Source organism: Lepidochelys olivacea (assembly GCF_965140295.1).
Source record: "Lepidochelys olivacea isolate rLepOli2 genome assembly, chromosome: 6".
Classification (NCBI taxonomy): Eukaryota; Metazoa; Chordata; order Testudines; family Cheloniidae; genus Lepidochelys; species Lepidochelys olivacea.
In genome coordinates this window covers 55,818,429-55,835,086 of record NC_140416.1, presented here as the reverse complement: position 1 = coordinate 55,835,086, position 16,658 = coordinate 55,818,429, and the positions used below count along the sequence as shown (strand labels likewise).

General features: G+C 55.8%; 1 protein-coding gene across 1 annotated transcript; it reads right to left on the bottom strand.

Annotated features, from left to right (window-relative positions):
* Positions 1–1,171: 1,171 nt before the first annotated feature.
* On the bottom strand, positions 1,172–15,321 carry MDK (midkine). The gene is made up of 5 exons (XM_084630911.1): positions 15,136–15,321; positions 5,323–5,402; positions 4,965–5,126; positions 3,385–3,546; positions 1,172–2,161 (listed from the first exon to the last, which is right to left on the bottom strand). Exons 2-5 carry the CDS (start codon positions 5,399–5,401, stop codon positions 2,136–2,138), a joined length of 429 nt encoding a protein of 142 aa, XP_084487037.1. The 5' UTR covers position 5,402; positions 15,136–15,321; the 3' UTR covers positions 1,172–2,135.
* Between the last annotated feature and the right edge of the window lie 1,337 nt (positions 15,322–16,658).

The window sequence follows — 16,658 nt, the reverse complement described above, 5'->3', positions numbered from 1 at the left end:
ACAACAGCCATGGGAACAAGTCAGGCAGCAAGTCCCACCCAGCCCCTCCAGTTACTTTCCTTCTGCTGCTGCTTTTCCGAGTCTTGCTGGGAGTGGCTAATCCTGGACAAGCCGTGGCTTCCTCATAGCACCGGCCTCCACAACAAGTGCTCCTGCCTTATTCTCCACAGCACCTCCTGCTGGGAGACGCTGTGACTAGACTAGCTAGTAGTGGGTACCATCTTGTGGTTTAGTGCCATAACTAATCACCTGCGGGACTGGGGCGGTGGGAGTCCAGCATTGTAACCCAGCCGGTTCCGTCCAGCTGTAACAGGGGTTAGACAATCAGAGCAGGGACTTCACTGTTCCATGTGCCTGTGAAAAACCAGTCTGAACCCTGGACCGTTGCCTGGCTTGTGAAAGCTTTAAGGGCCTGTGTCAGGGTGCAGGGAGGTTACCAGCTTAGCACAAAGCTCAGACAGCATTCATAGATGCATAGACCAGCATGATCATCTAGTCTGACTTCTTGCCCTTCACAGGCCACAGAACCCTACCCACCCACTCCTGTAATAGACCCATAACCTCTGCCTGAGTTACTCACGTCCTCAAATCCCGATCTAAAGACTTCAAGAGTTCCTGAGTAAATGGCGCTCAGGGCAAACTCCAGCCAGCTCATGCTTCTCCCCAAGGGGGGAGGTGGGGGACTTGTTCCAATGCTTAGCCAAGCCAGAAAACCTTTCAAATATGAACCCTTCTCCAATATAACAAGCAATGGTCTGGCACCATGAACTGCAACCAAGCCCACCTCCCTTGGTAACTACCTGGTTTCCGCACCTTTCCCTCTTTAATCTCATGTAGAGGCTTTGCTTCCAGCATGCCCATGGGTAGAGACCAAGAGCTGCAGTGTCAAAGGTAGCTATAGCAGCTCCATGTTGGCCTACCTGAAATTCTTGTTCTGCTTGCCCTTTCCTACCCAGTTATTGGCTTATTCACTTCAAGTAAGTCATGCTCAGTTTAACAGAGACCTGGCCCAACCACCCCAGTGGAGCCCTGGCTAACCTTCCAGGCTAGGCAGCAGCCACTGGACTGATCCAGCAGTAACCGTCACTGCAGCTAGTATGTCACAGCCTCTCCTGGCTGGCACCACGGCAGAGTTCCCAGCACAGAAGCAGAATGTGGTACTAGAGGTGGGTTTGTTTTTTTAAAGACTTTTATTGGAAAAGAAAAAAAAAATCCAAAAGTGGTGCGGGCTGGCCCAACACCAGTGTGAGAGCGGAAAGCGGGGAGAGGCCACAGCGCCCCGGCACAGACACGGATTAGAAGAAACAGAAGGGAAAGGAAGAGAAAAGGGAAAGGCCCATGAACCTGGGGGAGATTCTTTCCTGGTTGCTGCAGGACCCTTGGGTTTGCACCTGCTGGTAGAAAAGCAGGCAGCAGGAAGGGGTCACCATGACCAAAGAGGCCAGTCCTTGGGTGAACAACTTGTGAGCGAAGGCAGGTGAAGTGGGGGAGGCTAGAGGCACACAGCAGACCACTGCTGGGAGGCATACATTGTGCCTCTTGCAAAGTCAAGGAAACCAGAAATAACGAGACATCTCCAAATGTTTCCATCGCATGTGAGCCCAGCAGGGTACTGGGGCTCATTCCTTCCTGCTCTCATCATCCCTGCCCTCTGTGACTGGGTCACTTGCTAGTTCACTGGTTAGCTTTTCTTTTTCCTTAAAGCACCGCTGTGACTCAGACAGGTCACGAGCGTCCCAGAGATGTGCCAAAGGCCACTGAGCTCCAACAAAGGGTCCAAAAATGTGAAGGGCTCCAGCTGCTCCCAGCCCAGAGCGCCCCACGCGCATCGCACTGAATAGCTGAAAACAGAAGCAGAGAAGGGAACACTGGGGTCCAAAAAAGGCGCCAGACAGTGGCACAGAGTGGGTACGGGGAAGGTAAACAGCACCTCCTTCGGGCAAGGGCGGATTTGGTCTCTACACAACTAGTGATTAAAAAAGGCATCACAGTTAAGGATGAAGTTGGGGGAGGAGGAAGAATGGAATTTGGCAAAACATCGCCGAGCGGGGGGGCCATGCTGCAGCGCCGAGTGGTGTATGTCCAGATGGGTTCAGGCACCGTGTCTAGGAGACGGGAGGGTCAGCCCGTCCCTTCTAGTCCTTCCCCTTCCCTTTCCTGGCTGTTTGGAACAATGGAACAAGACATGAGTTAGTGCATCTGCGGGACACCCCCATCTGCTGCCTTACCGACCCTGCTGTATCTGGAGAAGTCACTTCAGCATGTCTGTAGCTCACCTGTTACAAAGCTGCCTGCACGCCACTGGCTTGGGTTTTGGCTGCAGTGGCACATAAGCCAGGCAGCTGCAGTGAATCCAGCCAGGACCAAGGGAGGGTGCACCCTGCTAGTCAGTGCACTTGCCTGTAAAGTCTCTGCTCAGTGGGTACAATGCTTGCCATCCCATGTGGTGCTACCATCTGCTGGTGGATCACCTGGACCTTCTGTCCTTTGACATATCAGGAGGCATCATATTATTTGCACTAAACTCAGTTATGTTTTGCGGGTGTAGTGACTAGGAAGGGCTGTAAGGGCAATAGCTGGGGAGAATATCCAACAACTGGTCATGTCCTGTCACAATCACAGAGTGAGGCCTGCCCGGGCATTGGGGTACCAGCTCAGTAATTTATATACACTGGATTGCACTTGAAAGTAGACGGCAAGCCCAGCTGGAAGTTCCCAGCTACAGCTTTGACTCCAGTGGGCACAAGCAAACTGTATCAAGACCCTTTAATGACCAGCAGCGAGAATGGACTGGGGGCCTTTCACACCTTGAAGGATCCCAAAATGCCTCTCAGATTTTATAAGCAGAAATTGCTTAAGCCCCATTGAAATGTAACGCTCTATAGGGTGCACTGCGATGCAACACACCAGTTATGTAAGGGAGCGAGACAGGGTGAAATCCTGGCTCTGCTGAAGTCCATGGGAGTTTTGCCAGTGGAGACAGGATTTCACCTAAAGACTCCTGCAGTGGGATTTTGAGCCTTGTGGAATGTAATGATCTGAATAGGAATTTCACCAAGGTAGAGTTAACAACCCAGCTCTTGTGAAAAGAACCAGGGTCTTAAGGAGACCATGTATCCAGGACCTCAGCGTTTTGTTTCCTCCAACAGATTACTCTTGCATTTGCAGAGAGCTCCGCAGACCCTGCCAGCACACAGGGTCAGTACTGACTCAGAGCCCTTCCTAATGAATCACCAGCACCACTCGGCAGTGTTACCCTTGGAAGTACAATCCAGACAGACCAGCTTAGACGGCTGCATTCCTCTTGAATGTGTCATGCACCTGACATACAGCGGCTCTTCCCACACAGAGGTGGGATAAGGATTTCTAGTGGTGGGGACTGACCTTTGGATTTTGACTTGGTCTTGGGAGAACAGGGCTTGGTCACTTGAATGGTCTCCTGACACTCGGCATTGTACAGGGCTTTCTTCAGGGTGCCTGAACGGGCCTTTAGACCCGTGGCAGCATCGCACCCGCCCCAGCTCTCAAACTTATACTTGCAGTCAGCTGGAAGAGAGGTTGGAGCCATTAGTTCCATGCAGGGACCAGAGTAAATGGCAGCCCGTTAGGAGCCCCGGGAACAGTGTTGGGCTGGTGGCCAAACAATGCTCATGCTGCTTGATCGGACAGCCTGGTATTGCATTCACATGGCTCCAGCTAGCAATCACACTGCCTCTTCAGGCCCTGCAAGGCATTGGGTCATCCCACTTGAGTGAACAGCACCCGGCTACATGCAGCATGTGGGTCCACTACTGCCCTGTGTCACACGGATGCAACATCCTGATAGCATCTGTCCAGCTCTCATGCTCCCTCATGGGGACTTGACACCTGAACTCTGTTCTTCACGGGGCTGCCTCAACAAACAAACAGGCCATTCCAAAAGGCCTGATACCCAAATGGTGAGGCACAAGTTAGGCAGCCGGAGGGCAGCTCAAACTTTGAAGATCGCAGCACCAGCTATCATGTAGTTTCAGAGGGGGCTTGGCAAGAAAAGCTCAGGGATCACCAGGTCTGAACTTTTGGGAAGGGAAGCAGGACTCACAAGCCGGGCAAGTGTAAAGCAAAGATCGGTTGTGTGGTACTACTGAGTCAGACCGTCCGGTGAACCCCATTCTGCATCAGACCACTGGTCTATCTAACCTGCCCCTGCTGCACTGGGTCAGATCAATGGCCCATACAGCCTGATATCCCTAGGTGTCACCAAGGGCCTAATGTGGCCTGCAGAACCTTTACTGCAAGGGCCTTCCCAAATGGACTCCAGTAGCAGCAGCTGAATTTGGAACCCTCCAGCAAGGGTTAGTCTCTGCTCATTTCAGCCTGCCCCGTCCCCTGTAGTAAATTCCTGTTGACCAGGTGCCCTACGTTCTCTGGGAAGTGGAGAGCTCAGCAATGGCTACTGCTCCTATGGCAGAGCTAACCTGACTTGTGTCTAGCCTTTCTTCCATTGCAGTGCACCAACAACGCACTGCTCTTTTCCTTTCGGCAGGGAAAGAGACCCTATCTCACAGGAGATATGCTGAACCCAGGAGTGTTCACTGTGCAGCTTGTGGCCACCCCAGCTTTTAACAAAGGTGTGGTCTGCAGAAACTACATGTTCACCAGGCAATCCTCTGCCAGGTAGGAAGGGCCAGACCAGACCATTGCAAACCGGGACATGCAAGCTCTATATGAGACACAGATACATGAGCACATTGGGTGCAAGGTAGTGGAAGGTGAGGTCATAGGTGCACACTTGGGCTCCTGGCTGGCTGCTTGCTTGTAGGTCCTTGAGAAGGGTAATGTTGGGGCTCCCATATGTTAACAGGACAACAACCACAAAGACTCCAGCTTTTGGACAAAAGTCCTGCTAGTTTCCCACAGCCATGGGAAGCTGGTGGCCCTCTGAACCTCTGGTGAGTGTCTCTGGGATGGGGCTGTGCACTCACCTCCAAACTCCTTCTTCCAGTTGCAGGGGATCTTGCACTTGAGTCTCTTAGTCTCCTCCTTGCAGGTCCCCTCGCGGTAGCCCACACCACAGTCTTTGCTGTTTGGGGTGCAAGGCCCCCAGCGCCAATCCTCACACTCGGAGCCGTTCTTCTTCACCTTGTCTGCAGTGCAGAGGAGGGAGCAGGCAGTCACTCTGAAGGATACAGAACTGCAGCTGGTCCCATAGACAGGGACTCTGCCCTCCCTCACTTGCAGCCAGGGACATGAACATCCCCTGACCCCACCCATAACCAGCCCCACGGAGCAGAGGGTGAGGGACGAGTTCTCTTCCTAAGCAGCCATGAGTTTGCCCCTCACCTTTCTTGTTTTTACCAGCCTCAGAGGCTGCAGCCATGAGGATCAGCACCAGGAGGAGGAAGAACCCACGGACCTGCATTCTGCGGGGAAGAAGGGAAATATATCAGCACAGAAAGCCAAGCCTGTGCACTGAGGGGGAAGACCCAGGTGTGAGGGATGGCACATGTGAGGAGCGGGACATGGGGTTGATGGTGGGGAGGGAAAGAGGGTTCTGGAACTGATGGGCAGGATTGCATGGGCTCAGGGGAGGGTGTCTGAGTCACTCTCTTCTGGGCTTATGGTGGCCCAGGTCCCAGAGATTTCAGTCCCTCTGGCTTGGGGCTGTGCAGCCCCCTCTGCAGGACAGAGCTGGAAACATATGCAGCCCCAAACTCTGAGCAGAGATCTCTCTTCCCTAGGCGAAGCCCAGGGCTGGAGGAGGGACCAAGGGACAGGAAATGGGGGAGAGGCTACCACTCTGAGCTCCACCAGCCCCTGCTTGGCCTGGCCTAGCAGGAGGGGGGTCAGGGCCCTTTCTAGGGCTCTGTGTGTCAAGTGGGAGCCTCACCTAGCTGCAGCATTCGGGGGGTTCCTAAGCCAGCCTCAGGGACAGGGTTGGGACACAGACAGCCATTGTAGTCTGGAGGGAAGTGTGGCTGGCTTCCCACCAGAGACCAACAAACGGTGAGTGTGACAGGGCTAGACTCCCCAGTCTGTGTGTGTCCCCAACTTACAAGCCCTCCAGGCTGTGGGACATTCAGACATAGACAGAGGCTGCAGAGAGTCCATGGTGCAATCCAGCTCCCACCCCAATCCTCCCCTTCCAAGCTGGATGGTCAGTGCTCACAGTGGGGTGGCTGCAGCCATATTTAAATAGATGCTACCTCTGGTTACAGAGGTGCATGAAGGAAGGAGGGGTGCGTCCGTCCCACTACAGAGTGAGGGGTGGATAAGGTGACCCCAGACACCCTGTCCAGCCCAGCCCTCTAGCTTGGCGTGTGAGGAGGAGGAGCTCCCCCCCCCCAATAATGAGCTCCCCAGCGACCTCAATACTGGGCCTACGGGCATGAGGCAGTGGGTCCAGCATGCATGTCCCTACCTCACAACCATATGCCTCTCCCTCTGGGAACTCAGTGTAGTCTAAATGCTGCCACCCCAGCCCCACCTGGACCAGGAACAGGGGGCCTGAGGGGATTTGACTTTCAGGGGTCCACAGGCACAAACAAAGAGGAAAGTCAGCTCCTAGTGGAGAAGCACCTGGGTGGGGGAGGGCAGGCAGGGGGAGGGGAAGGCCTTCATATGCTAAATGCAGACAAACCGTTGGGAATCCCAAGATCTTGCTCACATCAAAAGGCAGTCGCCTCCTCCCTGAACTAGCTAGGAAGGCACATCTGGATGGGTATGTCACCAGCCAGATGTGAGCAGACTCTGGTTTTAAGTTGCCAACCCTCCAGGACAGTCTTGGAAACTCCAGAAGTCGAAGATTAATTGTTAATTCAAGATTATGTCACATGACAAAACCTCCAGGAATATGTCCAACCAAAACTGGCAACCCTAGCTGGCTTCCAGGTGAAGAAGACCGCAGAGTGAAAAGGAGGGGGAAGCCAAAGGCACCAGCCAAAGCTTGTCCACACCAGCCTGGTGAGGAAGCAACTCACAGCCACATGCAGAGCCCACCCTGAAAGGATCATGGATGACCACAAAGCTGTAACTATCTTTATATGCCTCTGTGTACAGAGGGTCGAGTTTCGCTGTGGAAGCAGCTGAACTCCTGACCTCTTCTCCTGGGCTCTACAGGCTCTGCTGTAGCCATGTGAAAAACCAGGCTCTGTGTGCAACTCAGAGAAGGCCCTTAGCTCTGCACAACACTTGGGCCTGATCCTTTCTCACCCCCCCACCCCCCATTGACGTACAGTGGTGGGAAAGTGCAGGATTGGGCCCCGCTTTTCAGCTTCTCTGGAGTCACCTTCTCTGTCCCCCCTCTGCTGGTGGGACCCCTTCCGGTGAGTATCAGGATGAGAAGAGGGCTCAGGCCTCCTGGTACAGGGTGTGGGTCAGCACATTAACATCACAATCCCCACCCCCAGCTTCAAACCAGGAGCAGCCAAGAGGAGGTTGGGAAAGCCAATCCGCCCGAGGGTGGGATTTGTGCCGCTCCGGCCCTTGGAAAGCTGTTTGTCCCGTTTGCCTGCTGGCAGTAATGAGGCCCTGCTCCCTACTCCCCATCCCCAGTGATTCCCCAGCCCCCTTCCATGCCCACATTTCCCAGTGCCTCTTTTATCCAGCGCCCAGCAGGCCACCTCGCCCACGCCAAAGATCCCTGACGTTGCGGGGACGGCAGCTGCCATGGAACCTTTATCCGGCTCCAAAAGAATCCAGGGCAGAAAAAAATCACGACCATCGGTTTTTGAGAACTAAAACAGAAGATTAAAAAAACCCCACACAATGCGGAGCTCATGTGGAGCTTTAGAAGTGAAGCTGCTCCCCCTGCTGGCTCCCTTAATGTCAGCCCATTACCATATCGCCACAAAGGGACCATGGATGCAGAAGGCCAGTCTGTGTGTGTGGTTGGGGGGGGGGGAGAAGGGGCAGGGAAGGGGGAGAAATGGAAGTAGGAGTTGTGCATATGTAACACACACATTTCCTGGGTGTGGTGCTCTGTCCCATCTAGCGGCACCGAGACCAGATAAAGAGAGAGATAAAATGAGTCTGCTCTACAGCCTTAGCTAACAGCTACTTGGCTTTTAGCTCATGCAGTAGAGGCTCCTGCCCTGACCTTCAGAGGTCCCAGGTTCGATCCTGCCCGCCAGCGACCGAGGTCTGTCAGTGTTACATGTGTGCGTGCACATGCCTCTGTGTTTGAATGTGCAATGGAGGAACCTGTGCACAGTGGGAGAGTGTGTGTGTGTCATGCATCTGTGGATGCATGATGGGGGAGCGTGTATGCACTGAGTATGTGCACACTGGGACCGTGCATGTGTTTGCACTATTGAGCAGTGGGTACATTTGTTAAGTTGGCTTAGTTTCTACTTTAGCCCCACACCTGCTGACTTCTCTGAGAGGGCCCCTGGCCAGGGTTGCAGTCAGAGGCGCAGTGTCCCTGCGTGGGCAGGTCAGTGACTCGACTCTCCCCCCACTCACTACACCCTGTTAGTTTCCAGTAAATAAGGTGGCTAGAAATGGGTCCAACCCCAAATCAGAGACCTGGAGGGTGGGACCCAGAATCCAGACTCAGAATTCCCCAGCTCACCCGTTTCCACTGTAAGCTGAACCCTAAGCCCAGATGCCCCTGCATCTGATGGGTTTGAAATCTGGCTCTGGAGCCCTCTCTGCAGAAAGCTGTCCCTTCGTTGGTGGGGTCTGAGCTGCTGCTGACATCAGTGCATCTGTCCCCTCCTCATAGCTCCAGGAAATCGATCCGGCAGCATTGTGGGTGTGAACAAAGGGCCCTGGCAGAGCAGTGCCAGGTCCTGGCAGCGGCGGGATGGGCAACAACTTTTCACCTGCTCTTCCCATGACCAACAAGAATTCCTCTGATGTTTTCCCCATTGGTGGCAGTTCAGTGAAGGACAGCAATAGACACATGGAGCTGGTACAGCCAGTGACAATGCCAACTTCCCCCACACCCACCGAGGGCCAATACCAAGGGGTTGGTGGGTGGCAATGCCAGAGGGTAACATGCACATTAAATAAACAGGCACAACTTCACCACCATGGGGAGCCAGACAGGTTGCAACTGAAGTCCAGGCTCCCAGCTGGCAGAAAGATCAAGGCAGCAGGGACTGCACTAAGCTACTGCTCACGATGCTTTTTTAGCATGCAGCATCATTCTGATTGAAGAGATGGGGTGAGGGGGAAGAGAGTGTCAAGCAGAGGTTGCCCTGGAAATTGTGTCATTAACAGCCCCATTTTCCAAAGTGATGCCTGATTCTTAGAGGTGCTGAGCCAGCTGGATTTGTGGGTCCACAGCGTCTCAAGTACAGCAGAGATCAAAGGGGAGAGGACCATAGCTCCCACACCAGACTTTGTCCCATTCTGGAAGGCCAGGCCCCAGTCTTTCCATTATAAATCCTGTACACCTCACCCAGGCTTGGAGCTTAAACAGGAGGGGACAGGCCCCAGGCAGTTTGTGCAGAAGAGGGAGAAAACCCCTATACAGGGAATGGTAACTGCCAACCCAGGGGGCAGGTGAAATCTGGGTACTAGGAGGGGAGGAGATTAGACTAGCTGAGCATTAAGGTTACAGCTGCTTGGAGCCAATGCGTTTGCAGATGTGATGCTCCCCACTAGGTCCATATGCAGGGGGCGCAGCTCTGCTTGGCTTCACCTTCTGCCCTGTACCAAGTGCATTGCCAGGCTATTCACTTGTCGGCCCCTTTCCCCCACCTACAAGCCCCAGGAAACCAGGGAAACATGGCACACCCCTTCTCACTGTTGCTTCTGACGAGGCAGCTCCCCAGTGTGATGGCGGCACACCCACCCTGGCTCCAGTGAATCAACTGCCCCTGCTGTGTGAGACCCTCCCTGCAGGCCTGTTACAGGAGGGGACACACTGGGTGCAGCGTGGAGGGAGAAACACTGGGTCAACTTTTGCTCCCTTCCCCCACACGGTCACCCTGGCAGCACGCTGGGGAAAGCAGCTCCGTTCGTTATTCAGGCTCCAGTGCACTCACCTTTTGTGTGTCCGTTGCTGTGAAGCTCTCGGCTTCACTCTGAATTGAACTGTCACAGAGAATTACACAGCCCGGCTGGTTGAAGGCAAAGCTGAGGGGACGAGAGCCGCCTTCCGCTTTCCCCACCTCAGCTGGGAATTATCCTGGGGAGCCCAGGGCCAGCCAGAACACAGCTCAAGCCCCTTCCCACCACACTCTCCTCAAAGAGGCTGCAAGGACAAGTGCTCAGCATTGAGAACGAGACGGAACAGCCCACCTTCCGGAGGCAGAGGCTGAGAGCTTGCTACAGCCAACACTGCTGCCCTGCTCTCTACAGCACCTCCTGCTGGGAGTGGATGGGACTGGAGTAGAAAGGAGCTCCCCACAGCCTGTGTTCCTGCCCTACTCTCTACAGCACCTCCTGCTGGGAGTGGATGGGACTAAGGTAACTAAGAGCTGCCCCAGAGACAGTGCCCTATCCAATTTCCTACTGGGCCCTCAGAGCAGCACCTTCAAACTATCTCCCCTTTTACTCTGACTCTCCCATTCACCTCCACTCTGTAACCTCTGCTTCTGCCTTGGCCCTGGGCTATCCTCTGCCCACCTCTACAGCATAACCTTGTGTAACACACCCTCCAGTCTGCTTAGGGTGATATTCCCATCTCCTCTGGCCTGGGCTAATGCAGCTCCCTCCTCTCCGGCTTCCAATACTTGCAGCCCTCTTTACTGGCTGCTCACTGCAAACTGGCTGTCCTTACTTTTAAAACTCTCCATGGATTTAGTCCATTCTACATCATGAACTTTGTCTCCTTGTTTCTTCTGCTCTTCTAGTACCAGCCTCCTTTCTGCTATGTCCCACAGCTTCTCCCCAGTATGGTGTGAGAGCCTTCTCCTCTGCAGCTGGGATACCACATCGGCATGACTGCTGTCTGGGATACCACACCGGCGTGACTGCCCTCCCTAGTGCACAGTAAGCATGTCCTCCAACTTCTGGAGGCAGGATGCACTACCCTGTCCTTTGCCTGTGAGCAAAACCCCCAGGAAACAGTTCCAAAAACAAAACAAGAGTCCTCATTTCAGCGTGACCTACCAGAACTCTGTGTTTGAGCTCCCCTTGCAGGGGCAGCAGCTAAACACTAGTTTCAGAATGCTGACCCAGTGACAGACAAGTGTAGGACAGACAAGAAAAACAGGGCAGGGTATGGACAGGCTTGGCTAAAGCCCTGGCCTAGGGAGCAAGGAGTTCTGTGCCAAGCTCTACTACTGAGTTGCTGTGCAAGTCACTTTCCATCCCTGTGCCCGAGTCGGAAAGAAAAAAGAACAACCCAACCTTTGGAGATCAGTTCTGGCCATTATTCAGTCTATGGTATTCTGTGGAGAAAGGGAGCGAACTAAAATATCAAAAATGCTCAGAATAATTTCAATCCCCCTGATGGTTCCAGTTCCAGATGAAAATGACTTGAAATGTGCTTGCAAAACTGTTGGTCCTTTTTGCAACTGACTCCTGCCCCCTTGCTGGCTGGTTACATTTGTTCGGCTCCTCAGATGTTCAAATCCAGGGTACCTATCCCCCATGCCTGCTCTCTCCCAAGCCGGCTGAGCTGTGAGAGTTTATACAGATTTTGACAGCATCTCCCATTGCCAAGGATTTCACACACTTTGGCTCAGCCCTCTGGGTGATATTGGAATGGGATCCGAAATGCCAAACATAATCATGAGGGGTCTTGGGACCCCATCTGAGCTGCACTCTGTGCAAGGCAAGGCCAGCTGCGATTACCACTCCTGAAGCAGGCGCAGCTGCAAACTTCCCTGCCCTGAAGCCTGACTGCTCCCTCTGCAGCCACTAGACCTGGTTCCTGTTGCTGCTGCCTGGAAAGGTCCTGAGAGACCCTAGGGAGTGAGGGACATCGCTTTGCTGCTAATCCTATCTGCACCCCTTGCTTTCAACATGGGGACCCCTCTGCTTGGCTCACACTGCAGCTGGGTCGGACAGCAGAGCCTCTGAGTCTGTGAAGCAGAGGGCAGGGGGAGAAGGGGGTTAACCACCGCCCCCTCCCTTTGGAACCTTGGTGCTTTCCCTAGAGCTGAGCAGCTCTTATTCCCCAGGGATGGGAGCAGCACATCCTCCCTGCCAGGATCTCGGTACAGGAGGGAATCAGGGCAGGGGATGCTAAACCTTCCCCATGGACTCCTTATATGTAACAAGGGGCTGGTACCCTAATGCCCTGGGGCCAGGGGGAGAGCACAACTGTCTGGAATTACTCAGCTTTCTCCGGGGACCATGATAACCTGCCCTTTGTGGTAGGGAAAAACGCCTATTCTGAGTCGGGACGGGTTGCCTGTTGCCCCCTATCACCAGGGATGGGCTGATTCATTCCACAGACTCCCCTTCAGCCCTGGCTTGCAGGAGCCTGGCTGTCTGTGGTTAAAGTTGCAGCAGGGAGGGAGACTGGGGAGGCTGGCTGCCTACCCATCCATCACATGCACCTCCTGCTAAATCTGCCCTGCCCCGCTGCTCCTTGCCGATGGCCCTTTCAGGGAAGGCCACTGACCTCTCTACCATGCTTAGACCAGCCCCCTGCTCTGACGCCGCCACCCCCCCTCCCCTCTTCTCCCCTCCAAGACATCCTTCCCCTTCAATAGTCATATCCCTCTGGATGTCTCCATGCCATTCTCTTCCTCTGAGCACCCCCGGCCTCTCCCTCCACACACTCTCAGGCTTGTTGCCTTGACCCCTCCTTCCTCCCCACTAAGCATCTCCTTGGACTGGGTGGCAGCTGCTCTGTAGTGTGAGACTGTATCACTATGGGCTGTTTTCTCCCCAGTTATGCTCAGTCCTTTCCCTGGAGATGGGGCGGCACCGTTCTCGGGTTTCCTTGGATTTTGCAGAATGAAGCAGAAAGTGTCCCAGCTGCCAGCTCTCCTCACTCCCCTGCGTTGTCAGGTCACTCTAACACCTCCTTCTGCACAGAGAACTGTCCCCACAGCCCAACCTCCCCTTCCCAAGGACCCCGCCTTCCCCTGCAGATCCAGACACGGGCAGTGCCCCAGCTCCATAGCCATCCAGCCCCAGGAGACTCCTCACAGACTCTACAGATGCCCTCCCAGAATCTCCCCAAAGTTCTGCCTCTCCTGCTCCCCCTGCCAATCTGGTGAGAACTTTCTCCCCCAACCACCACCTGGCAAAGGAATCCACGGCCTTCTCTTTATCTGGCCCCAGTTCACGAGGGCACCCATAACAGCACCGCCTCCTCCAGCACTGCCAGTTTCTAATCATCCCTTCCCTCTAGTGCCCTTTGGTTCCTGCTCCCCCATTACTGCTCGTGTGGGCAGCGCCTTCCCCGGCTCATTCTGCTGCTCTCTCCCCTTCCTCTTCTCAGCAAAGTGCAGGAGAGCAGCACTCCCTACTCACCCAAGGGCTTCCTGGGCCATTTCTGTCTGAGCTTCACCATCCAAGCTACCCCCTCCTCCTTGTAGTTAACCTGTAGCTCCCTCCTCATGCTCCCTGGCCGTCCTGCAGCTTCCACACTGTGGGGCTAGATTCCCTCCCCTGCTTCTGATCCTGCCTTTCAAGACACCTGTGCTGGGGCCTCCCATGCAACTGATTTCTTAGCCCTCTCCTCTTCTCCACCGACCTTTCACCTAGGCACCTAGTGGGAGCCTGTCACTATATAGGCCTCTGGTCACAGCTAGCAATCTCTGGGGACTGGTCCCACCCTGGGGGGGAGGAGGGTGTTAGCAGAGTAGGAGTTAGGAGAGGGGAGGCTGCTCCAGGTGGTATAGAGAAGAAGGCTCTTGCACGACCGACCCACCGAGGGTGGGGAGCACGTGAGGGGACAGAGAGGGGGAGGCCTGTCTAGAGGAGCACAGGGAGGAGAGAGGCAAGGTCTGGGTGGTTGACTGGAGACGTCCATGGGCGGTTTTAAGGAGGTGATGTGTCACTGGCCCAAGCAAAGGCCGGGGAGCCAGTGCAGGTGCTGGAGAGGATGGGAGGCACACACCAGGCGGGCAGCCGCAGCCAGCAGAGCAGGAGGAGGCGCTGCAGGGACTGTGAGAACTGGGGCTGTGCCCAGAGCCGGCAGGGACTCTCCTGGGCCCCACACTCCTCCCACGCCCACAGCCCTCAACTCAGCCCAGCAAGGGAGCTCCTGGGGGCCAGCCTGATAGCCCAAGGCCAGGGTTGGAATTTAACACAGAACAGAGGCCCCAGCAGCCCACCCCTGAGCCTTCGGGATGGGGGGGGGGGTCACGGCCCCGAACCCTCCGCCCCCCTCCCCCCAGATGCTGGAGAGGCGGGGGCTCAGCAGGGCAGGAGGGTGAGACTGGGCTGCAGCCGGCCCCGGGGCGGGGTTCTTCCTGCGGAGCGGGGCTCCTGGAAAGCCCCGGTGTGGCGGAGTCCCGCTCTAGCGCTGCTCCTCCTTCCGCAGCAGGGGGAGAAAGAGCCGCCTCGCCTCCTTCCGCTGCAGGCTGGAGAGGGGCCACGAGCCAGAGCTGGGGATGAACCGCGCAGGGGGTCGGGGTGCCGGATCCGAGCGAGCTCCCCCCCGGGAATGTGCTTGGTGGGCCCTAGCCGCGGGATCAGGGCTGGACACTGAGGCACGGTAGTCCGAGGAACCCTGAGTCCAGCCGGGCAGAGGGCAGGCACTTCACCTTCGCCTCCCCAAGGGAAGACCGAGGGCCCCTTGTTGGGGTGGGGAAACTGAGGCACGGCGCAGGGACTTGCCCCAGGTCACACAGCGAGTCAGTGACAGGGTTCTGCCTCCTTGAGGCACCGGGCACTGCTAAGGTGCCCACCAGGGGGGTGTCCTGGCGGCCGGCCATGCGCGGCTCTCAGGCTGGCAGGAGGGGCTGGGGCACAGATCCCCCTTTTCTGTGCGGAGGGGGCTGGGCGGACACCACCCCCTTCCCCCCATTTCCTAGATGCACCGCGGTGGCCCCAGCGTGCCCGGCAGATGACAGCCCCTGCGAGGATCCCCCCGGGCAGCCCCTCGCCCGGGAAGGAGCGTTCCCCTCCGGCGCGGATCAATGTTCCCCAGCAACCTGTCCCGGGCCCCGGGCTGCGGCGAGACTCCGGGCAGCATCGCCCCGGGGGCCGCTGCCCACGGCTCTGAGCCGCGTTCGCCACCCAGAGGAGCCGCCGGCAGCGGGGGAGCGTCGCCCTGCGCTCCGGCTCCGCACTTACTTGTCTGGGCGCTGAGCTTTGCTCCGGTGCTCGGTCTCCGCGCGGCTCCCGGGGGTTAATCGCTCGCTGCCCCGCCGCCGCCGCGCTCCCCAGCTCCTTCCCTTTGTGTCTTCAGAACTAGTTTCAGCTGGTCACATGTGGACACCACCTCGCGGAGCGCAGCGGCCCCTGACGTCGCTCCCAGCTGACAACAAAAGGTAGCTCGAGCCCAAACTTCGCCGGCTCCGCCCCCCTGGCCGAGAGCCAGGCCCGGCAACAAAAGCAGGAGCCCAGCCGCGCTCCAGCGGCGAATCCTGGCCCGGGCCGCCCGGCCTTGGGGCAGGAAGAAACTGCCCGTCTGTCTGTCCTCGGCCTGCTCCCGGCCCCAGGCCTGCTGGCTTGAACCCCATTACAAGACCTGGTGGTAAAGACATTGGGCCAGCTCCCGAGGAGAGGGGGTCTGGGGTAATTTACACCTTCACCCCCCACCCCCCAGCAAGTAAGGTATGCAGACAAAGCACGGGAAGAGACCTGGACTGCCAGACCCTTTCTACCCCAGTGCTAGGAGACCCCCGCAAAGGATCAGGCATCCTGAAAAACATCTGATCAAACAGTGAAGAAGGAAAACTGTAACCCAGCTGGGGAGATAGTAGAGATGGGCATCACCCACTCAGTAACCTGCCTCCAGATCAGGCATGGGCAGCAGTGACCAACAGACACTGGGAGCAAACACAGTTTTTGACCTTTTCCCCACTGCCTTGTATCCACCCCAGACAGAGGCTTGAAGAGGTCTGTGTCTTTGTTACCCGTTTGCAATAGTGGTCATGCCAGTGAAGTCTCTTAGGTTGAATTGAATTGACTCAGAGGCAGATTCAAGGGGGATGTGGCACGGCAGGGGAGATTACACGTCAAAGAGTGGATCAAAGGGGCATCACTTACCCACGGAGGGGACCTGAGACAAGGGGTCTGTTCCACCCCTTAGAATCAGACCCACCTCTGAATCTGGTCCAGCAACTCTGCAACCCTTAGCCTTGGATGCATCTTTCCCCCCCACTTGGAGCTCTCACACTGGGCACAAAGCAAAAAAAGCCATTCAGGGAAATAAAAGCACACTGGTGACAATGATTTCTTCCCCTACCCACACTCATCTCCAGTGAGGAGGGGAATGCAGGAGCCAAGCCAGCTCTCCTGCTTTGCTGCCCAGCAGACTGCAGGACTGGTGTCATGCCTAAGGAATGGGGTTGTGGTGGGGAATGAAGTCATTTTTCCACCATCCCCTCTGGAAGGATGTTGTAGAGAGAGCTGAGAAGCTGCAGATTTCATAAACCGCTTCAGAATCTGAAATCTCTTTCCAAGAGAGTCCCACTTTTGACTCACCCATTGCTGGCAGTTTCCTGACTGACTGTCCAGCATGGCATATATGTGCATGCGTGAGTAAGCACAAGCTCACATGTAGTTAAACTCTGGACTAGGCTTCCAAGGGAGGTTGTGGATCCCTATCATTGGAGGTTTTTAAGAACAGGTTGGACGAACACCTGTCAGTG

Excerpts from the sequence above, each read along its gene's own strand:
- MDK (XM_084630911.1), bottom strand. The coding sequence starts at position 5,401 with ATGCAGGTCCGTGGGTTCTTCCTCCTCCTGGTGCTGATCCTCATGGCT. Across the intron at positions 5,127-5,322 it reads GGCTGGTAAAAACAAGAAAG|ACAAGGTGAAGAAGAACGGC; the intron begins GTGAGGGGCAAA and ends TCTGCACTGCAG. Across the intron at positions 2,162-3,384 it reads GACCAAGTCAAAATCCAAAG|CCAGGAAAGGGAAGGGGAAG; the intron begins GTCAGTCCCCAC and ends TGTTCCAAACAG.